A 23,799-nucleotide genomic window follows, 5' to 3' on the forward strand; every position below is an offset into this window, starting at 1 on the left:
TCCACAGAAAAACCAGTAAGCACAGCTGCCCGGAGTGCTTGGGGTGTAATGTGGGAAGCTGGGAAACCACTCCACGAGGTCACTGTGCCCCCAAACTTCACCGCGGAAAGGCAAGCAGCCGCAGCCAGCAACATACAGCACAAAGTTGACGTGAAGGGTTTAGAGTAAAGAACCTAGCAGGAAACTGGAGTCAAGCCGCACGGAAAGCCTAGAGCTACCACCGCTTCTGACTCCAGAAGTCCCTAAGTAATATGTGATAAGTGTATATAGGTGCATACCTCTCCTGTTTGGAAAGAGTAAGGTGTCCTACTGCCAGGACAATGTGCGTGCTGAGCAGTAATTGTTCAGCACACATTGGCCTGCCAGCGGGACACCTTTCCCTTTGGGCACCCTTATTGAGGTGCCTAATGGGAGAGGTGTCCCACTAACAAATATCCCGGTCTTGCCCTCCACCCGCTTGGTACGCCACTTTAGGGGGCGCAAAGGGGGTGCAGGACAGTTGATCAATGTATTTTGCCAAATGATTGTAGCGGTGAGGAAAACAAACAGATCGGGATGAGAAGGGCACGGGGAGCCGGGATGATGAGGAAAAAGTGTCACAGATGGCACAGGGACCACTTAGAGTCACAATGACAGTTTAATTTTGTTTTATTTCAAACTGTATGGGCCCTAGGCACGTCCCTCTCTCTCTCATCTTGTACACAATCCTTCCTAGCCCAGTCTTCCTTATCCCGAGTTAGTGCAACCGATTGTTACACCATCATTAGAATAAATTCTAAAACGGAGCTCCGATGAAGACCTTTGCCCTTATCTGTCCAAGGCTCCCTCAGGGACTTCCTAACTCTCCCCGAACTAGCCCTGGGATAGTGTTCTAATGGGGTTGGGAAAGTGCCTTGCAGTTACTCTGCTGGATTCACCTAATTCCAATTACATCCACTCTCACCTAGACCATCTATTCTACCTTTGCCTAACAGGTGTCACCAGCCATTTCTCTGTCCCTCTGGTGTTTCACTGCTCCCGTCACCCGCCTCCACCATTTGATATTCACTCTCGCTCTACTTCTACTCTTCCCTCTTCTACCACCATTACTCATCTTTCCAAACTACTACTACTCATGCCCTACTACTACTCCCACACAACTACACAACCACCCTCCTTTCACTCTGCGCCAGCCTTCTCACATTCACACCATACACTTATTCTTTGTACCCCCTTGTTTCACACACACACACACACACTCAATCTGCAGAAGAACTATCACTCGATAAAACATACCTCACCTGCTCCAACAGTCTCCGCCATAAGCCGCTGCTCGTTCCATCCTCCTGCTGGTCTCTTGGTATGTCGTCCACCACCAGCTCGGACTTCACCCGGTACACCCACACTTCCTGCTTCTTATTCCTCATTTATATATCCCTCCTGTGTTGGGGATAGTTTTTCTGCCCAATCTGGGCTGCTCTCCCTGCCCCGTGATGTGTATGTGCATGGCAACGCTTTTTAACAAAGGGCCGAAGTACTGCCCACTAGTTGCATGGTTATTTGCTACGTAATGGTGGCGTACCAAGTGTATGGTAACAGTTTGTGTTCTGTGAGCCAATCTACCTGGCCGCATTGTTAAGTCCTTTCCAACATCCCTGGTGTTTTAGCAGTTGATTACGGGTAAGCGGACTACCACTGGTATTTCCTGGCGGGGCAGAGTCGTCTATCACCACAACGTATATCAGTGACTTTCTTCTGCATCTCTCTTCTCCAGTCTTGTTTTTGCGGGTGAGCTGCGCTGCTTCTCGTAAAGTTTGGGTTGTTTGTCTGTGCTTGTAGATATTCACAGTGTTCGTCATTGCTGTTGTCTCGTGGGATTTGGCTGATTTTCTTGAATTGCCCGAGATAAGGGTCTGCAGACAACCGTTCTGGCACAAGGGGGTTTAGGGGCAGCAATTGTGGATCTCTCTGCAGCCACCATCCACCTCAGGGGTAGGCTGGGTCTGGATGGCTTGCTCGTAAGCCTCTCACACCTGCCCCTCACCCCCTCCCAGGCACCCAGGCTGAGAGAGATTCCCATCCCCTCTTGACAACAGGAGCAACAAAGTTGATGGTTACTGAACCATAGATTAGAACAAGAGAGAGAGTTGTTTTGCTGCTACTATAGGAAGTGCTTCCTTTCTGGTACAACACAGCAATGAAAATGTTTTTAAAACTACATGGGGTATGGTTTGCCATTTTTGCCTGATAACTGGTTTACTTATGATGGGATAAGATATGGCATTTATAACACGCCTATACACAAGTGTTAAGGTCAGAACATGTCAGCAATTGTGCAAGGCTTGAAAGTCTCTGATTAAAATGCTTGTGATGTCATGGGGTCAAAGATCACATGATACCATTACCTGTGATGTCATCATTATGTTAATTGCTATTTTTGAAATTTGAAATATCCTACCACTTTGTAGTCACAGAATGTTGGCAAGTATGCAGACATCAAGGAAACAGATTATAGAGAATGACCACACTTTGGCACCTGAATAAACATATCTAAAAGCAACGTTCGCAAAAAATGTATTTGCAGTGCTTGATGAGGTTGTCCTATAGAGGTCGGAAACAAGGACACCAGTTAGAGTACACAATCTAATGGACCAAATCACACATGGCAACTCCCCTGATTTGTAATGCAAATGAAAAAAAAAGCCAAATCCGAATTCTGTTTTTTCAACAACGTAACTGTCAAATGCATGGAATCCATGACATAATACAATGAAAAGAACAAATAGATGAGTCAATTCGAGATGGCATTTGGGATGGAAAATTGATGGCTATGAATTACTATCTATTTTCCTTAAATTCAACGTCAGGCAGACAAGGTCATTCTTCTTACCATGCCTCCATACCTGTATGACAGAATAACAATATTGGGTGCTTTTTTTGCCTCAAAAAGCAACCTTTCTCCAGCATGGGGTCTGGCATGGATTCACCTGCTCATGAATATTCCCCGTCCTTGGTAAAAGAAAAAACAGTTTCACTTTCACTTACAAACTGTCTTTCTCCTATAAACCAATCGCTGAGCTCTGTGTCATACTGCCCCCAGCCAATGACTGCCCTCTGCCTAAGCCCCTCCTCTGGCAGCCATCTTCAGATTGTTACTGCACGTTCAAGTGTTGTGAGTGCTTGTGTTTTGCTCTGTGAGCTTATCTATGATTTTTCGCGCTTTTTCGTTAAAAAGTTCGATTTTTGTCAAATAGAGCCTGTGTGCTCTTTTGTTCCTTTGACCTACAAATGGGGATCCGTTTATCAGCGTCTTTTGTTGCCCCTCAAGGGCAAGAATCGTCAAGTTTCCATCGAAGATTCCAGAAGGCCATCGGGCCTAAACCGCATGCCAAACCATGTCGGAGAAGAAGGACGGAGATTCTCTCTTCAAGCTCTGCTCCAGCTGCGGATTGAGGAATGTGTTTGTGGAAGAGAAACACTCCCAGTGCCTCTACTGTCTCCATCCGGATCACAAGGAGGCGGATTGCGAAATTTGCCTGGGATTCACCAAGAGCACCAAGAAGGATCGGCACAGCATATTAGCGGCATGGCTCAACGCCAAGGCCTCGACCCCGTGCGGCAAGCAGTGGCATGCCTCACCAAGGACAGCCCCCGTCCGAGGAGCGGGCTTCCACGTCCTTTGAGGGCACCCCATCCGTGAAGGCCCAGGTTGTCCAGGAGAAGTCGTCCTCGTCAATCGAGCTGGTGGTGGCTGCCCTCTCAAAGGCGAGAGGGGCTGACCCTGTCCAGGGTACCCCGGCTACGCCCAGAGTGGCCCTTCCTCCCAGGCAGGAGGCTTCAGCCAAAACGGTGGAGAAAACACCAGAGAAGAAGATGCCAGCCCTGAGCCCGGCTCCAACCCCTCAGGACACAAAGAAGGCGCGCAGGGGAGCAGTGGAGGTCTCTACAGTGCTCCAAGGCATGGATATTTCTTCGTCAGACAACGAGGATATGGCGTCCGGTCACACAGTCATGGAGGACATGGGGAACGATGATGACGGCGGAAACGCTGAGGACATCAATGAGATCGTCAAGGGGGACAGCAATATCACATAGGTGCTGGGCCCAGCAAGCCTACTCCCCTCTACTTCCCAGAGACGTGTTGCTGGACATCCTGTCCACTCTCCACATGCTGGTGTCGGAGATAGAGAAGAGGATGTCAATGGCATCCCTGGCCCTGGTGGCACAGGGCACACCGCTGCCGAAGAAGAGGAAGCAGAACTCTACGCCGCCTCATCAACTGCCGCACATACCCTCCTCCCCCCATGGGATATGGGGACGGCTACAGCGACAACGGATATGGACGACAGCAGCCTGTCCCTGCTGCCGAAGACGTCTCCACCGGTCGAAGTGGGATCATTCCACTCCATGGTTGCCCACGCGCTGGAGCTCTTCCAGCTGAACTCGGAAGAGTCCACAAAGGAAGGGTTCCTGTACCAGCGCCGAGAGACTAAAGGGAAGACCATTCTGGCAGTGCCTCTCCTGGATGACGCTTGGGATGAGGGCCTGGTGCTGATGAAGAATCCCACCTCAGCCCGGCAAACAGAGACTGGCTGGATAAGAAGTACCGGGTGCCAGAGTCTGCACCCAAGTGCCTGCGACCGCAGCCTTCCCCAGACTCTGTCGTCTTGGCAGCTGCGAGGAAGAAGTCCTCAAATCCATCGTCGTCAGCCTCCGTTGCCCCGTAAAGCGAGGGGTAGAAGTTGGATGCAATAGGCTGCAAGGTGATATACTCGGCAACGACGGTCAAGGCTGCAAATTCTCTTGCGATCCTGGTTAGGTATGACAGGGAGTTGTGGTACAAGATGGGCAAGTTGCTGGAATTCTTCTGCGATGACAAGCGGGCCGAGGCGCTGGAGATCCTCCAGGAGGATGAAGTGGCATCGGACCATGGAACTCGCGGACATGGGGTTCCGCCAGATGGAGAACGGGGTCTGCCTCTGTCGTCGTGGCTGGTTGAAAGCCACCAACTTTCTGCAGGAAGTTCAGACAAGGTTCCTGGACATGCCATTTGACGGGGACAATCTCTTTGGGAAGGCTGTTGATGACTTGTTGCAAGCCATCAAGACCGACACAGACAGCCCGGGCCTTAGGCACACTTCAGTAACACTGCCCTTCCTTTTCGTGCCACAGGAAGCAAATCCAGAAGATCGTCAGGGTTTTGGCGGCGGATCGTCCTCTTACCATCAACCCTCCCGTTCCACAACAAAGGAGGCCTACAGGGGTTGTTCTAAGGCTTTCAGAGGTGGCCGCTGTCGTCATCGCTCCCAAGATGGGCCAAAGGGCCCGAAGCAGGAATGAACCGGCCAGGAAGTCGGGCCCCCACCCATGCACCCCAGTGGAAGGCCGACTGGTGGGTTTCATCAGCGAGTGGAAGAAGATCTCCACCGACCGATGGGTGTTGGACGCTTTCGCCCATGGACACACTCTAGAATTCCAGCAGAAGTGACCGCGGATACCCCGGTGGCCTGCAGAAGCAGCACATCCCTCAGCTCCTGCAGGAGGTATGGGCCATCTTATGAAAAGGGGCGATAAAGCACGTTCAAAAGTGACTCCAGGGTGCCGCAGTTCACGCCAGATACTTCTTGGTAAGAAAGAAGACAGGAGGCTGGAGGCACATTTTCAACCTGCAGTGACTAAACAAGTTCCTCAAGTCCCAAAAATTCAGGATGGTCACATTACAATATGTGCTCGGCCAACTGGAGGAAGGGGACTTCCTAACGTCACTGGATCTGGAGAATGCTTACTTCCATGTCCCCATTCACGGGAAGCATCAGCAGTTCTTGCACTTTGACGTACAGGGAACGCATTACCAATTCAAGGCCCTTCCCTTCGGACTGAAGTCAGCACCCAAGGTGTTTAATAAGTGCCTGGTACCAGTGGCGGCCCATCTACGTCTGCAAGGGATACATGTGTACCCGTACCTCGACGACTGGCTCATCCGGGCCGAGTCAAGGGAAATTGCTGTTGACCACACGGACAAGACCGTCCAGCTGCTGACAGATCTGGGATTCTCCATGAATTATCCGAAGTCCTGCTTGATTCCATCGCAGGACACTCTGTTGCTGGGGGCCAGACTCAACACGGTCTCCTGCCTGGCGGCTCCCTCAGAAGAAAGCATTGCGACCATTTTTGGCAAGGTACAACGCCTATTGGCGCTGAAGATGCCACAGTGCGAGCCATCAAGTCATTGCTTGGCATGATGTTGTTGTGTATCTACATGATCAGGCTCTGCAGGTTGTGCATGCAACGCATCCAGAAATTCCTTGACACTCGGTGGATCCAGGTGTCCGGAAGCTTCACGGACAAGATTGTTCTCGACGAGGAGTGTCAGTCGAGCGATAAGGTGGTGGAGCGTGTGCTCCAACATCACAGGGGGCACAGATTTCCAGACCCCCCCCATATTAGGAGACGGTCACCACAGATGGTTCCCTGGAGGGCTTGGGAGCCGACACGGGACGTCTCCACGCCAGAGGCCTGTGGCTACCGGAGGAGAGGGATCGCCACATCAATGTGCTGGAACTGCGGGCAGTGTTCTGGGCTCTCAAGTCGTTCCTTCTGTCCCTCAAGGGCAAAGTGGTGAGGGTCTGCACAGACAACACAATCACGATGTTCTACATCAGGAAGCAGGTGGGCACCAGATCCCCAGCGCTCTCCAGAGAGGCACAGGACTTGTGGCGCTGGGCCGTCACCCAAGGGGTGTTTATCATTCCTTTTCACCTGGTGGGAGTCAAGAACACTGTCGCTGTCTCTCTCAGCAGGGATCTACGCACTTGCCACGAGTGGGAGCTTCGGCACAATCCAGTGGACAACCTCTTCCTGAGGTGGGGCAGACCCCAGATCAATCTGTTTGCGACAGCGACGAACACCAAGTGCTAGAGTTTCGCCAGCAGGTTCCACCAGCCGGGGAGCATGGGGGATGCGTTCTCCATCCTGTGGGAAGGTTTGTTCCTGTACGCATTCCCACCGTTGCCTCTACTACTACTGTTCAGTCAACTCAAACTGTGCCAGTGCAGGATGATCCTTGTTGCCCCGGCGTGGCCAAGGCAAATTTGGTACCCGGACCTTCTCAGCCTGTCGACGTCACCTCCAGTCAAGCTGCTAGTGGTTGTGGATCTGCTTGCCAGAGAAGGATGCGCAATCCTGCACCATGACCCAGAATCGCTGAACCTGAAGGTCTGGCTCCTGCAGCCTTAGAGTTCTGTGGGTACGAGCTACTGGCGGACTGCAGGGAGGTCCTTGCCAGGGCCAGGGCATTGTCGACTTTTAAGTTCTACGGGCACAAGTGGAAGCTGTTTGCGACTTGGTGCCGGTCGCAGAAGATCAACCCTCTGATGGCCACGGCCCCGCAGATCTTTCCGTATTTGTTGTCGTTGGCTAAGGTGGGGCTGGCGCACGCCTCCATCAAAGTGCACTAGGTCTCCGGGACGGTCTTCTCTTTGGTCACACCGTCTAGTCAAGGAGTTCCTCAAAAGGACTGTTACGATCGTTGTTGCCGGTGAAGGTGCCTGCCCTGGCGTGGGAACTCAACGTGGTGCTGATGAGACTCATGGAGGCCCCCTTCTAGCCTATGCATCAAGTTCCTTTCATGGAAGGCAGCTTTTCTGGTGGCCATCACCTTTGCCAGGAGGGTAGGTAAGATCCAAGCCCTGTCCTGCAAGCAGCCTTATCTGGCTTTCCACAAGACGAGGGTGGCGCTGTGGACGCACCCCTCCTACTTGCCAAAGGTCCCCTTGGAGTTCTATCTCAACAAACCTTTGGTGTTGCCTGTGTTTTTTATGGAACCTTCGTCACCAGCGGAAAGGACTGCACTCACTGGATGTGGCTCGAGCGCTGAAGTTCTACGTGGCACGCACAGTTTCCAGAAGACGTCACAACTTTTTGTGAAATTTGGTCCTGTGAACCATGGGAAAACTTTGTCCAAGGCTTCCATCTCCAGGTGGCTCTTCCGGCTGTATCACACACTGTCACCGCTTGGCAAACCGACCGCTGCACGGCCGTCCGCAAGCCCTTTCCACCAGAGCGGTCACTGCAACAACAGCGTTCCTGTCTGGTGTGCCCCTGCTGGACATCTGCAGGGCTGCTACATGGAGGTCGACGCACACCTTCACAACATTCTACTGCGTCTACAGAGATTCCAGAGAGGAGTCCAGGGTCGGCCAAGCAGTGCTGCGCAACCTGTTTGCTTGAAGGTGAGCCTGGTCCGGAGGTAAGAGTTATTGCTTTTGTTGAGCCTTGCCACCTCCTGTGATTGTGTATAAATGTACTGCTATGTATTCTTTATTTATGAGCATGTGAATCCATTCCAGACCCCATGCTGGAGAAGGAACAAGTTACTTACCTGTAACTGTTGTTCTTGAGCATGGGTCTGGCATGGATTCACATGCAAACCCTCCCTCCTGCCCCTCTGAGGCCCTTCCTGGTCATACTGCCACTTTACGTGCTACAAAATCTGAAGATTGCTGCCAGAGGAGGGGCTTAGGGAGAGGGCAGTCATTGGCCTGGGGCAGTATGACTCAGAGCTCAGCAATTGGTTTATAGGAGAAAGACAGTTGGTAAGTGAAAGTGAAACTATTTTTTCTTTTAACGAGGATTCCCAGCCTGACGACAGGGAATATTCATGAGCGTGTGAATCCATGCCAGACCCACCCTGGAGAACAACAGTTACAGGTAAGTAACTTCTTCCTTCCCACTTGATGGAGGTACAAGTTTAAGAAATCTAAATCCTTAAACCAGTTTTTGTCTGGAGAGTTTCCAAAGTGGTGAAATTGTATTAAAAAACGATATTCAAATAATTCCAACACTACTCATATTCAGGAAAGATTTTAAAATGTTTTATTTTAGTTGATATTTGGGTACATCAAGTGGAAAAGAACCGATAGGTGAAGGACTGGAATAAGTGGGGGGGTCTGTTTTAATGCATTTGCTGTCTCCTTTTAGAAGTTGTGCACTTCTTGTGGCTGTGATTTTATGATGTATAAATTATAGGAACACTGACACTGAAGAGCTGTTTATACTTAATAAACCTGAAAATATTAAAATAAGAGAAGAGTACAAGACACAAGCCAAGTGGCACATTGCAACTAACCTCTAAACAAATAGTTTTCAATAATCCCTGCTCACTTAAATTGACTCACCTTTTATTTGAATTGTCTTTCTTTATCAAAACTTAAACCCTTAATCTACAACCACTTCACGGCCCATACTTTTATTGGAGTCGGAGGGCGCAAAAGAAGATGCTGACAAACCACTTGAAAATAGCAATATTAAATCTCCTGCAGAATTATAACTTAGCATTTGCAAATAGCTCAAAAGCCTGCCATTCACAAATCCATTAAACTATTAGTAAACCCTATGTCAACACCAGTTCTCCATCTCTGTAAATAATCCAATCTAACTTCATCAACAGATTTCTCAAAAGCAGCAACCTGCATGACTCCCCATTGACCACTACTGCAAACATTTGTATTTGGACACATACCCTTGCTGTCACAAGTTTAGAACCACTTTTATGCATATAAAACAGAGTGCTCTGCAAATAACCTGTGTTTGTCAAAGGACCCCTCAGTTTAGCAGCTGGGATTCCAACTGCTAGCAGCAAAACACCTCCATTTCCCGTTCCATATATTGAGAAACCTCTCCTGAGAGGATCCTTTGTGACACCTAGTGCTATTTATCCCATGCTCTCTACTATCCTGGGGTCATAGTTTCCAACCACCTATCGATCTTCTCTGTCAGAATTAAAATGGAGCTAAGCATCATGCTATGTCTGTTGGTAGAGGCCCAGGTTCATCCTTTAGGGTGCCTTTTCCTTCTCCCATTCATGCTGATCTGGACAGTAAATAACACCTCTGGGTCATATCACTTTGGCCACAAATGCCTGTCATCTTCACCTTAATGGGTGGCTCTGTTACTGTTAATACTCCTCAAACAGCACAGAAGCAGGAAGAGCTAACATTTGCCTGGATAATTTAGGATCATACAATTACTGCACAGTCTTTACTGCGACCAGTGAAAATGTTTATTTTTTAATTTCGACCCCCATATATATGTGGGGGGATGGGTACAGTATATAATAAATGAAGGGGGTAGCTTCCCCTGCATATTATATATATATATATATATATATATATATATATATATATATATATATATGGGGTGAAAGGGGTGTTCAAAAAAAAGTCTGCATTTTCGGGGGTTGAAGTAAAACGGCGCAGTGATCACATAGGTCCGATGATTTTACGTGCACAATCAAAACTGACATCCCCTGGAAGCAGTAGTGATACTAGTGTACCCACAATCATGGCAACAGGCCAGCCTCAAAAGCAGTCTTCACCTCCAGGTTATCCATGTTACAGCCTTGCTAGCAACCATCCACATGTTCATGGAAATGCACCCTCAGTCCCCACCCTAAAAGGCTCTCACCATCAGTGATGGGAGACAGACTCCAGCTGGAATCTTCATCAACACTTATTCCAGTGGTTTCCCCAACCGATATCCCGTCCTTCATCTGATTTTCTGTGAGTTTTTGCCTTAACCCCATTTTCCCCACATGACATTATTTGTCACCAACCTGAGCCCAGAACAGTCTCAGACACCCCAGGAGAGGGGCTGTACTGTCCTCAGCAGAGATACAACCTCCCTGCAGCCTGGCTGGATCCGATCTCACTAACCATCTCATCTTGCTAAAAATCATCTATGGTCTGAATAATTGTTCCGAATAATTGTAAAAAGCTACTGATCACAGACTTGATAGTTTGACAAGATGGTAAATATCAACATATTTGAACATTTAAATGCACACTAAACCAACAGTGTCAGATATAAGGGATGAATAATGTTCAGATGCCATTGAGAATGTAGATTAACGTTCGAGAACCTGTGATTCATATACATTGCATGTAATAGGCAATTGTCTCTAAGAAGGAGGCCGCCAACAAAAATCTCCAGTTTGTACTAGCATTCAGGCTTTCCTGGTGATAGAGACTAGAGACACAGAACCTGGCACCAGATCCCTGAGCTGAATGGAGATCATGAATGCCCTCAGCAGAACATTCAACTCTGGAGCTTAGCAAAACTTGAACCAAAAACTAGACCTGGTCATACTATAGAAAGAAGTGCCTTCCATTAATTTTTGCCAGTATCAGACAGAAATGTGAATATCTACTCTAACCGTAAATAAAGATCACGACAGGGTATAACCCTGTATATGCTTGCATTAGATTAAAAAGTCAAATTCAACATTTAACTTAAGCGCCCTACAGATGTACATATACACACCACCCAAAAAAGCGGTTTATATTTGCCACAAAACGTACATGCACATCCTAATGTTGCGGATGTACAATAAGCCTGGTGCCTCTCACCCCCACATGCCTTCCAGCCACAAGGTTCTGGAGAGACTAGTCATAAACATTTCTTTTTTGTCTGACACTGAAAAGGCTAATTTAAGTGGCAGCTCTTTCAGGACTAGATTTGATTGAACATGGATTGGCCTCAAATTCCTTTTATTTGTAGGAAAAGTTGGACTGCCCTTATCTGTTGCGGTTTGAAATGGGTTTAGGAATATATTATATATCTTCTAGCGGGAAATGGGGAAAAAACTTCACATAAAAGAGAAGTGCTGTGTTTTGTTACACCAAGACACACAACATGAAAAGACCCAATGATCATTTAATTACCAAATTCAGCTACCTTAACTGAAAAAACAACACCAGATTTACAACAAAAAATCCTAATGTATTACATAAGTCTAGTTACTTATTACCTGTCCAATGCAGACATCAAAATGTTCACAGTTCACATTGTCACTTGAAGTTGCCTCTTCCGCACAAGTGAGTGATGCCTGGTTGCACTCATTCTGGAGATGTAGGAGAAAGAGCATGTGTCACATTAATGGCAGTACTTACTGTCATTCAACAGTTAACGCAGAGGATGTCACATTACAACTTTTTACTGTAACCATTATTATGTAAGTGGATGTTTCGGTTCTATGTGAAAATGACACCTGGGAAAAAGTCACCAGGTAGGCAATGTATTTCCCTGCACCCCTAAATGCCTCCCCCGCATATTCCAGGACGGGTATTATTTACTAATCTAACTCCAGTCCGAAAATATTTGGGGAAGTACTTGTTTTCTTGAGAGTGCACATTTAGGGAAATGTTGCCCCCTGGCAACCTTGCCACTGGCAACTTTATTGATGGATACCATTGTAACACCTCAGAAAGCTTACCTACATCAAGTAAAAACAGAATTTGAGTGTCATATACATGTCAGTAGTAAAAACACATACCTAGCAGTTGGACTTATGACCAGCTTAACTCGCCACGTTACTGTTGCATAGTCTATGAGCACATACATATTATAAGAGAAGGGATTCACAATGACATTCCAAATGGCATTTTGAGGGGGACATCAACAGGAGCGTGGCAAGATGTTTTTTTTGGACCCACTAGGTGGCCGCAGCTTTTGGTCGTAGTCACTATACATGTCTTAAGCACACTAGCCAGGGCTGTCGGCCGTGCCCACTGTACATGTTCCCCCAATATGTTTCTTTTGGACCAACTAGGTGGCCACGGCCATTTGGCTCACTAGCCAAGACCTTCGGCCCTTGCCAATGAGTACAACCTTCGCCCGTGCCAACTGTATATTTTAAAACACTACCAGGCCACTAGCCACTTTACACACCCCACCTTACTGTAGCTGTAAAATCCATTTCTTTTTTATGAATCCAATTATTTTGTAGCTCTTTTTGAAAAAAATAACCAAAGTTATCTTGGTAATGCACTAGAAATACCTACGGTTATCTGTAGGTGCCTGCCGCTTACAAATAAACTCCGGTTATCTGTAAAAACAGCTAAAAGAAAATATTCTTCCCTGCCCTCAGATGTACTCACACCATGTGCCCCGTCCCTTTGGCATACCCTCCCTACCCCCCTTCAACTGCTTTTTCTATCCCTAGCCCTCTCTCATTCCCCAGCAACACTTGTGGTTTTGTGACACACTCAAATTCCTGAACAGGTTTTCTTCCATAAGCTGTTTTTTTTTTCTTGTGCCCCCACCCAGATGTAGAGAAGCACTTTCTACGGCAGCATCCTTTTCACACCAGTCTTCACATGCCAAAGGGCCGAAACAGGAAATGACTGGATTCAAGTTTTTTAAATTAGTGTTTTCTTAAATTTTTGTATTTGTGAAAGTTTCTCATCTGTTTCCTCATTTGGCAAAACACAATAAATAAAATAAAAACAAAAGAAATGACTAATTGTCCTTCCAGGATCACAATACTGAGCATGTGGCCAACGGCCTAACTAATTTTCTAGATGCAATTGTCCAGCGGGATACTGTATTTCCTGTCCCAGGCTTGGGTGGGCATGGTAGGCAGCAGGCTTACTGGAGATGGACATGCAGTTGACTATGTCTAAAACATACCGCCCTTCAGTAGGTTTGCACATTCCATGACTGACACTACCCCATTCCTTCAAGACTCTCTGAGGTTTTCTTGGAGCCCTCAAGTCATGGCCTTTGGCTATGGCCACTATACATTGTTGCACCAATAGATTTCATTGGGGTCCATTAGCCATGGCATTGGGCACAGAGATCCATTACCCCCTGCCTAGGAGATGTGATCACTGCAGGTGTAAAATGACTTATTTTTCACTCTCTCTCCATTCCCGTGGGATTCCCCTGATAATGGCAACAAACTACACATACAGCAGCATTGAACCAACCTATACCCGCAGGATTTCACTGGTATTCCCCTTATAATGCTTAAAAATCCAAAACTATTCCCTGTCCTCATAGGCACTCACCAAGTGCCCCCGTGCTCTTTGCATGGTCGCTCCACTCCCCTCAATTTCTTTTTTTCCTCTTTGGCCCTCACCACATATCACCGGTTAGTGTGAAACATTTTTGTTCTCCGAGGTAGACTTAATTGAAATGCGAGTGCTGAAGTTCAGGGGTTTTGTCGCGTTAAATCTGATCACCTTAATTCTCTCTTATCAAATGTTTTTAACTGAATTTCAAGGGCTTTTCTATACCTTAGGTTTCCTCTGGGGCCATGGCCACTGCACATGCTCTACCAATAGTTTTCTTTTGGGTTCCACTAGTCATGGCCTTTAGCCATGGCAGAACAGGTTGCATAGTTTCTAGTGGTCTCACTAGCTACGGCCTTCAGCCATGGCCAATGGCTATGTCAAACCATTACTTTGTTACCAAACACCCATTTCTCCCTGCCGAGAAGATGCAGGCACTGCAAATGTTAAACTTTCTTTTCTAACTGCATATTCCCACGATAATTTCACAGTAATCATTTCCAGTAACGGAAATTCTTGCGGTAGAGTAGCAGTTCGCTGATTCCTGTGATAACGTGAACAATTGCTCAGAATTAAAAAGTATTCCACGTCCTCACAGGCACTCAAAATGTGGCCCCGTTCTTTTTTCCAGGTCCTGTAATTGTTATGAGTTATTTAAAACGCACTTAATACTCAGAGATTTATAAGCGCGGACCCAGGATTCAAACCTGTGTTGCTCCGTGTTATCTTGCTTCTAAGACGAGCGCCTTGCCCCTGAGTTATCCTCCCAACACACCACCCTGTTGCATTTTCCGCTCCCTAGCCCTCTCCCATTACCTCTTATCACTCATCACTTTGTGTGACACACATTTTTCTGAGCGCGACTTGCAGTGTTGCCGCTGTATTCTCGTGAGATTCCTGCGATCCTCCACTGGTAAACCAAACATTTTCTACCCGTAACTGGCTCCCCTACACACCCCCAAGTCCCCAACATCACATGGTGTTTTCTTCCCCACTCCCAACCTCTAGCCTGATGTGATTGCTATTGGTATTTATATGGCGCTTATGTCCAGGCCATCTATGCGCTGTAGTTCAAAACAATCAGTGTTCCCATAGGATTGACTACATAAACACAAGAGTTATGAGTGTTTTTCTCAAGTCGAGAATGTTATTAGACTCTGTAAGGTCGTGGTGGAGTTCATTCCAAAGTTTGATGGCATCCTTTTTCCTTTGCCAAATAGAGTTTTGAGTTCTTTTATTTGTGGCTTCTCCCCATAATATTGCGGGAGCCACTCGCAGTGAGCAAAAAGAAAAGACAGCTTTTAATTTCTGAAAAGCTTTGCAGCCTTTCTGCTGCAAAGCACCAGGCCCATATATATATATAAAACTTTTAAGGAACTTTGGGGCACCCCCATGTCTCTGTCGTATATTTTACAAACTACTGGATAGATTTACTCCAAACTAGTCCAGGAAATTAAGACAATACTTATACTGCACACCATTACCATTTGCATGTTCTCCAGGTGCTCACGTTTCTTTGTGAAAAAGTGGGCTAGGTGGGTTAATTAGGGAAGAGGGCTAGGATAGAAATTGTGCCAGGAGAAACTGGTGTCTGTGCGTATCTGCTTTCTAAGTGTGCTTTGATTATGTGCACTGGTTTGCTGTGTACAGAGGGGTAAGGCCCAGTGTCTAGGATTGTTTGTTGTTTGCAGATGGTTGCTGTGGTGGATGTGTGGTTTGTGTGTAGTGTGGCTGGCCATTTAGGGCATGTGTGGTGTGTGGTATTTGGGAGGTATGCGCGAGAGGATCCGGAGCAGGTTTGATTAGTGCAGTATGCTTTCATCAGAGAGGCAGGATTCAGAGGGCAGCAGTACCCTAATCCATACAGCGTCTATACTTCCAAATACAACTAAATGCAATGCATTGGCTACCCTCAAATTCTTCTTAGTGCAATACATAGGTTTTCCTAATGATTCTTCTATGTTCAATCCTAATACAGATGGCCACTCTCTACATTCTTCTAAGTGTCATAAATTGAGTACCCTCAAAATTCATCTAAATGCAATACATTGGCTACCCTCAAAAATCATCTAAATGCAATATGTTGGGCTAGCTTGTGAACAGCCCAACATCAGACAGCAGGTAAGCTCCGCCCACCTGGTGCATTCCTGGTTGCCGCTCTTTGACCCCACTTAGCAAGCCCTGCCCACCTGGTGCCTTCCTGATTGCCGCTCTTTTCTCTACTTAAGGAGCCCGCCAGCCCCTTTTTCTTTGCAGATGGGGAGCAGGTGCAAGTGGATCTTGGTCACATGGCCTAGGCACCACCCACCTGGTGCCTTCCTGGTTGCCGCTATTTTCCCCCAATTAGGAAGCCCTGCCCACCTGCTGCCTTCCTTGTTGCCACTCCTTTACCCTACTTAAAGAGCCCTCTGGCCTCTTTTCCTTTGCCAATGGGGAGCAGGTGCAAGTGGCTCTTGGTCACCCGCCTAAACCCCGGCCACCTGGTGCCTTCCTGGTTGCCGCTCTTTTTACCCACTTAGCAAGCCCCGCCCATCTGGTGCCTTCCTGGTTGCTGCTCTTTTCCCTACTTAAGGAGCCCTCCAGCCTCTTTTCCTTTGCAGATGATGAGCAGGTGTAAGTGGATCTTGGTGACCAGGCCCAAGCACCACCCACCTTCTTAGCCTCTACCTTCCTGCTCTTTTCTCGTCCAAAGTGAAGGGAAGACACAGAAAAGGGCAATTCCTGTTTGGACCTGTTCGGACCAGAAGGATCCAGGGCCCGGGCCCCTGCTCAGACAGCAGGTAAGCATGCACCAACACATGTTTACTCCCTCGGTCCCCAGAGGCCACCCCCACCCCTCTGGTCCCCCCATGATGTTCCGTTGTGCCCCCCCCCCTTCTCGCACACAGGTGTTGCCTGTTTTGCTTGATTCTTCTACCCTGCCCCCCCCCTCCAGCCTACTTCTGCAGGAGTCTGTCCTGATACATTCTGGTTTCACCATCACCATCTTGGGGCCAATGCTGGATTTGACTTTTAAGGGCTTCATTGATTCATGGTGCGTCACCCTTTCTCATGGTGGCCCTGAATCATGCTGTTCCCATCTTCATCTTGTATCCAGGCTTGCAACATTATGTGTTACTACTGACTTCTGCAATTGTATTCGCTCTCCCCTCTTGCTTCTCCACTCTTTTTGACTGCTTACTCTCTGTTTGCTCCTCCTCTCCCTTTTCCCCTTTTCCTATCTCCTCCCCTTACTCTCTTCTATGCACTTACAGGCAGATGGGGAGCAGGTGCAAGTGGATCTAGGTCACCTGGCCTAAGCCCCGCCCACCTGGTGCCTTACTGCTTGCCGCCCTTTTTCACCACTTAGCAAGCCCCGCCCACCTGGTGCCTTCCTGCTTGCTGCCCTCATTCCCTACTTAAGGAGCCCTCCTGCCTCTTTCCCTTTGCAGATGGGGCACAGGTGCAAGTGGATCTAGGTCACCTGGCCTAAGCCCCACCCACCTGGTGCTTTCCTGCTTGCTGCCTTTTTTCACCACTTAGCAAGCCCCGCCCACCTGGTGCCTTCCTGCTTGCCGCCCTTTTTCACCACTAAGCAAGCCCCGCCCATCAGGTGCCTTCCTGCTTGCCGCTCTTTTTCCCTACTTAAGGAGCCCTCCTGCCTCTTTTCCTTTGCAGATGGGGAGCAGGTGCAAGTGGATCTAGGTCACCTGGCCTAAGCACCACCCACCTTCTCAGCCCTGCCTCTTCCTTCCTGCTCTTAACTCTTAGATCAAGGATGTCTCTCGCCCCGGGCGTCCTAAGCGAAGGGCAGACGAAGAAAAGGGCAATTCCTGTTCGGACTGGGAGGACCCAGGTCCCAAACCCCTGCTCAGACAGCAGGTAAGCATGCACCAACATGTGTTACTCCCTCTGTCCCCACAGGCCATCCCACCCCCTCTATTCCCCCGTCATGTTCCCTTGTGCCCCGCCATTCTCGCACACAGGTGTTGCCTGTTTTGCTTGATTCTTCTACCCTTCTCCCCCCTCGCCCCACTCAAATTATGTGGCCAATGTTGGATCTGACTTTTATGGACTTCATTCATTCACGGTGCGTCACCCTTTCTCAACTCTCATGCTGGACTTCCCTTGCATCTTGTACTCATGGTGGCCCCGAATCATGCTGTTCCCATCTTCATCTTGTATCCTGGCTTACAACATTGTGTTACTACTGACTTCTGCAATTGTATTCGCTCTCCCCTCTTGCTTCTCCACTCTTTTTGACTGCTTACTGTTCTCCCCTCCTCCCCCTTTCTCCCTTTTCCTATCTCCTCCGCTTACTTTCTTCTAAGCACTTACTCTATCAGAATTGTCCCTGGACATAGTATGATAGCAACCTTATCTGTCTCCTCCCCCCTCCCATTACTGGTTTTTTCCTCCCCACCCCTCCTCCAGCACTATCTGAAATGTCGTCAGGCCTAGTACGATAGTCGCTTGTTCTGTTCCTCCCCTCCCTTTCTGCACCCCTCTCCCTCATCTTTTGTTTTCTCCGGCTCTACCAGAAAATGTCGTCAAGCCTAGTATCGTAGTTGCCAGTCTGTTTCCATGTTCTTCCAACTCTTCCCCCTCCCTTCCTTATCTATGTCTTAGCTCTTGCACTATCTTAAATGTCGTCAGGCCGAGTGCGATAGTTAATTTCACATCCTTACTGTTCATGGTCTGTAAGAATGTAATTGTATTTTCCCTTGTTCCCTCCCTTGCCTTGAAGCGCTTTGAAACACATTGTGTATGGGCACTATATAAATAAACTATCATATCATATCACAGGGGGAATAGTGGCTTTGCTCTAAATGTGCATTTAGACTGAAAGAGTGGCTATGGAGTGGGTGTATGTCTAAGCTCAGAACAGTGCCTTCCTCTAGATATGCACATAACTTCGATACAGTAGGTATACTTGACACACACACTTAACTTCAGCTATCTAATTAGCATTAAATATAAGAAACAAATGTCACTGTGTCTTACTTGAAGGTTGCTACAGACAGTTTTAGGGCTTGGCTGGGGCACCCCAAGCGAACAGGGCAAACACGGAATGGGGCTGCCCTAGGGAGCTACCCGTTGCACCTTAGCCGGCTGCCTGGGCAAGGCTGCCCTCGGTCTCCCTCCTAAGAGCGCTTTTTGGTCATCTCAGTGGCCAATCGGGGAGGGGGTAAGCGGGAGTTGGGATGGAGAGGATTGGAGCGAGGGGAAGGCCACAGGGAGTAAGTGTTACGCTCACATGGCTCCCACAGGGGCGTCGATCTGAACTGGACAGCTGCGGTCTCCACCAATGTGACGCGTAGTGCCGAGATGACGGACTGGACTGGCCCACCTAGCTTTGTATGCTTGGCCCGTAGGAATATTCTTCTGCAAATGGAGAAAGGGAATTAACCACCCGTGGAGTTGAGCGTTAACCCCCCCACTCCCGCTGATCTCCCCACTGAACACCTTTGATGTCCCCTCTTAGAGTCTCACCTGATGGTTTGAAAAGATGAGCTCTCCATCCTGCATTGAGCGCAGGGGCGCGTAGATAACCAGTTGCTTCACTGGCTCGAAGGAATTGGTGAGTTCCAGAACAATATTGACTCAGAGTCCCGGCAAGACGCCGTAAGTATGTAGTTCGCAAGAGTTCAAATGTCTGACTTTCACTCTGTCCGATTCCTTGCAGGTTGCAGCTTGACCCTAGCGAAGAGTTCCTCGTGGCAACCGGTAATATTCAGGTAACGATTTGTATTTTCCAACACAGTTCAATAAAATGATAAGTCTCTGGGAATAATGCCTCCGGCGGTAAAATCAGGTAAGTCTATTGTGGTGAGGAGGTTTCCCCTTGTCTGTCCCTTTGTTTCACCTTGCTGTCCTTTTGTTTCCCCTTAGGGGCCGGGGTTCGGCGAGGATGCAGTGGAAGCTGCGCCGACCCGTGAAGAGGAATAGTACCCCCGTTGGTAAAATCAGGTAAGTATATGGGGGGTAACTAATATTGCCTCTGTGTATTCCCTTGGCTCACCTTGCTGTTCTTGTCTTCCCCTTAGGTGCCGGAGTGAGGCGGGAACATGCAGAAGGATGCGGTGGCATGTGAAGATGCTGCGAAGACCGGTAAGTTCAGCGCGGCGCTGCAGCAGGCGAGGCGACGCGCATAAAATAACTTCTTTCTCCCAGCTCGAAGGCGCGATGGATCGGGAATTCAGATAAGGATCAAAAGTATTGCTCTTGTTCCAACCTTTTCTCCTTTTTTCTCCCTTTTTCTAGGAGCTCCAGACTCGAGGCGGGCGTGGCAGAAGAATGGATGCAGACTTGCAGGCACGGTGAGCGTTACGCTGCTGGATGCAGAATAACGCAAAGCGTGTGCTGCTCTTCGGGTGTGGTTTAAATAGCCTCCAAAGTAGTCCCAGGTAAGTATTCTTCCCCAGCCCCACCCGAGTAAAAAAATAGTCCCTAGGTAAAGCAGTCCCTTCCAAGCCTCTTTTGGCTTGGAGCTCTTGCAACATGGTCTGCATCAGGTGAGTTTGCAGCATGGTCTGCATCAGGTAAGATTTATCTAGGAGCCTGGCGCGTATGGCGCCAGGACTGACTCTCCATATGAGCCTGGCGCTATAGGCGCCAGGACTGCACCCAAATAGCCCCTAGTAGGGGTTGTTGGGCTTGCTTAGAATAACTTGATGCCTGCTTCCGGGGTTGCTGGACTTGGTCTGGGTCCCCGGGGGTAGGCATCATGACAGCAAGGCAGCAAAGGAGGGTGGCCAAAAAAGGACCTGAGTGCAAAATAAATAAAATAAATCTGGTGGTGCACCAAAGGGTCCAAATCATTTGGTCCCAATCTGCCAAGCGTTTTTTCTCGCTATTGCTCTGGGCATGTGAGCGTCACGAATGGCTCCGGTGTCACAACAGCTTGGTGAACTCACCCGGTAAGGCATGCCCATCCATTTCCCTCGCTGCACCCAGGTCTTCTGCCTCAGCAGCTCCTCGCGGTCAGGCAATCTGCTGCTACTAGTTCGCTGCTGCCCGTGCCACTCGCACACAGAGCTTCCACTGCTCCAAAAGCTCTCTGGTATTCACCTGCGACCAGAGACAGCCTTGTTAAAGGGGACACTTCTTTAACATTTTCTGCCCACTGCGCAGGGTCTGCAGTCACGGTTTCCAGGGGTAAGCCTTTTTGTCCGCCGCTTCGCGCTGCGCAACCTCTTCCATTAAGCCTTCTGAAGGTGAAGACCCTCTCAGGAACAGCTACTGCTCGACTCTTGACAGTGGTCCCAGTGTCTTTCCTCTACTCCAGTGCTGCAAAGTGGAAAGTTCACAACTCCTCCACCTATGATTACCACTCTGCTTCTTCTTCCTCATGGCCTGCAACCGAGGGGGCCTTTTAAGCCTCCCAGTCTCCCTCAGTTGTGGCTCACATCCACTAACAAGCTGCAATTTGCAGTTGTGTTCCTCTGCAGCCCTCTTCTTCGTCCCAGTAAGTTGGGGATTATGGAACTTGGAGTCCATAATGAAAAAAACTGTTGTTTTTCTAACTGCTTCTATTTTGCAATAGGTCATTCAAAGGTTGGGGTATCAGGGCAAGTTGAACAAGGGGTTTTCCTATTCCTCCTGACCTGCTGCTCCCCTCATGTGATCATCCTGCAGACCACCACCCCCAGGATCAGGATCAGAAAGCGTCTGCCTTTCCTTTGCTACACGAGAAGGCTCCCAGGCCAGGTTTTCTGTGGGAATCATCTCTGATTCGTAAGATTATGTTTTCTTAATAACTCTTTCATTTTTTAACAAATTGTTTGAAGCAGGCCCTTGACAAACATTTGGTTTAGAAAATGTCATCCAAATCCATCCAGAAAGTTAAACATAATTAACCCCTCTCAACCTCCCTGCTGCAAAACACCAGGAGCGATATAAATGTTTTAAGGCGCAGGAGGGCACCCTGTCCTCTGTCAAATATTTTCTAAACTACTGGATGGATTTGCCCCAAAACAGTCAAGGAAATGAAGTCCATGCTTTTTCTTATGTGCTCCAAATATGCCCAGCTGTTTTCATGCTACGGCTGTTTAAAAACTAGACTTTTTCTCTATGAGAAAACGAATGGGCTGAAAACTGTGAAACTGTGGTGTTTTGTTTTCTTAATAACTTTTTTATTTTTTGAAGTTGTGTTGGCAAACCTCGCTTAACATACATCCTGTTTTAGAAATATCATCAAAATCCATCCAGCAATTCAAAAGTTATGAGCAATAGAATTTTGGGGTAAAATGTCTGCTTTTTTATTTCTGAAATGCCTCTCTGCTGCAAAGCACCATGGAAGATATAGCTCTATTGTTGGTAGAAGGGGACCCCCTTCTACATCAAATATTTGAAAAACTACTGGATAAAACCCCAGATCCCTCCTGGAAATCGAGTCAACGCTTCGTGCCCATGTTGTTTCATACCTGGTCCAATTCCGTCCAGCAGTTTTGGTTGCTCGCTTGAGCACACATTGTACATTTTCTCTATGGGAAAAAGAATGGGGGCTAGGACAAAACAGCTTTTTTTTACTTTGTTAATAATGTTTTTTTTTTAAACAGATCCTTCCCAAAATGTCCAATCTTGGGAGGCCTGTGAGTAGAGGTTTGATTACAATATTTCAGCCAAATCTGTCATATGAGTCAAAGGTTATTAGCAATTCATTTTTCGGGTTTCTCAACTCAATACTCAACTATAGTGCAGCGACTGCAGCACTACAATATATATAGCATTTTACTTGCACTTTTAAACATTGCCAAGCTAGGGTAGAAAGTGGACTCATTTAAAGAATCTGGTAAACAGTTGTTTAGAAGACTATGGAAATTGTGCAGCGTAGAACTGAGTTAAGTCCTTGTAGAGCATACTAAGAATTATTAACAATATGGGCAATGAGATGCACTATGAACCTCACAGAGAAAGGATGAAAAAGTACTATCCACTTTATTGAATCAGTCACTCTGTGTAACTCCAACAATGAAGGAAATGAAATGCATTATGCATAAAATCTGAAAGACAACATGTGCCATACACACAATGGACCACTTAAAACCATGGGGAACATACAGACAAGGTTAACAGATGGCTGCCATGATGGCCAATGTAAAGAATGGTAGACACTACAGGTGGTGAAACAAACAAGGGACTAAGAAAGTCTGAGAGGTTGAAACGCATCTGTTTTTCCATTCTTTTCATGCTTTTTTCAATATCAAATGGTGAATTAAAGAGAACTTGAAGACAAAAGGTGTTGTGAATGACTGCTACAAACCTGGCCGCAGAGTTTTGCCCCATGAGGTGTGCGGTCCGGTGGAGTAGGGAAACCCAGAAGTGTGAAAAGAATATATATATATATATATATATATATATATATATGTGTGTAAAATGAATGTAACAACCCACGCCACACGCCATCAACTCTGACAAATCCCCAATGGCGAAACACGTTAGTTGCTTCACCTGAGTCCGATTTTTCTGTCACTTTACTGGTGCCATTATATCAAGATTAAACGGTCACATTTTGGAACCAAGTGTCTCTATTTGAATCCCGTCTCATTTCTCGCCATATAACGATTGTCTCGAACTACGAGGATTAAGAGGAGAGCCTGCGAGTGCAGGGCAAAAGCCGGGGAGCTGTTTCCTCGATGTTTTACAGATATATAAAATAACAGGTCGGTGATAGCCGCTCTATAGTTAAGCTGAAACCTATCATCCATAGAAAAATTGAAAATTCTATGTTTTTTAGATCATCTGGAGAGCTTTGCAAATTGTTAAGAGGGGTGTTCCAAGCCATCCCTATGTCATTGTCTCCTTCCCTTCTCCCCAGTTCTTGTGCAATCTGCGTCTCCGCCGTCACCCACCTTTGTACATCAGACAGCCATTGTGTCAGCAATGGGCCTTTTGGGCATTTCAAAGAAATTGACATTCTCTGTCTCGCTAACAGCCAGAAGAAAGCTGCCATCCTCTTCCTATGTCCCCGCTTTTTCCCGCCAAATAA

At 47.6% G+C, this 23,799-nt stretch overlaps 1 protein-coding gene across 3 annotated transcripts in view; it reads right to left on the reverse strand.

Annotated features, from left to right (window-relative positions):
- DDHD2 (DDHD domain containing 2) overlaps positions 1-23,799 on the reverse strand; it is a 2,155,663-nt gene that overhangs the window by 389,316 nt on the left and 1,742,548 nt on the right. For all 3 annotated transcript variants that reach the window (XM_069617940.1, XM_069617939.1, XM_069617938.1), the window contains exon 12: positions 11,786-11,878. In XM_069617940.1, coding sequence (XP_069474041.1) covers positions 11,786-11,878 — 93 coding nt within the window. The remainder of the gene's footprint in view (positions 1-11,785; positions 11,879-23,799) is intronic.

Source organism: Ambystoma mexicanum, chromosome 10, assembly GCF_040938575.1.
Source record: "Ambystoma mexicanum isolate Mex_15411 chromosome 10, UKY_AmexF1_1, whole genome shotgun sequence".
Classification (NCBI taxonomy): Eukaryota; Metazoa; Chordata; class Amphibia; order Caudata; family Ambystomatidae; genus Ambystoma; species Ambystoma mexicanum.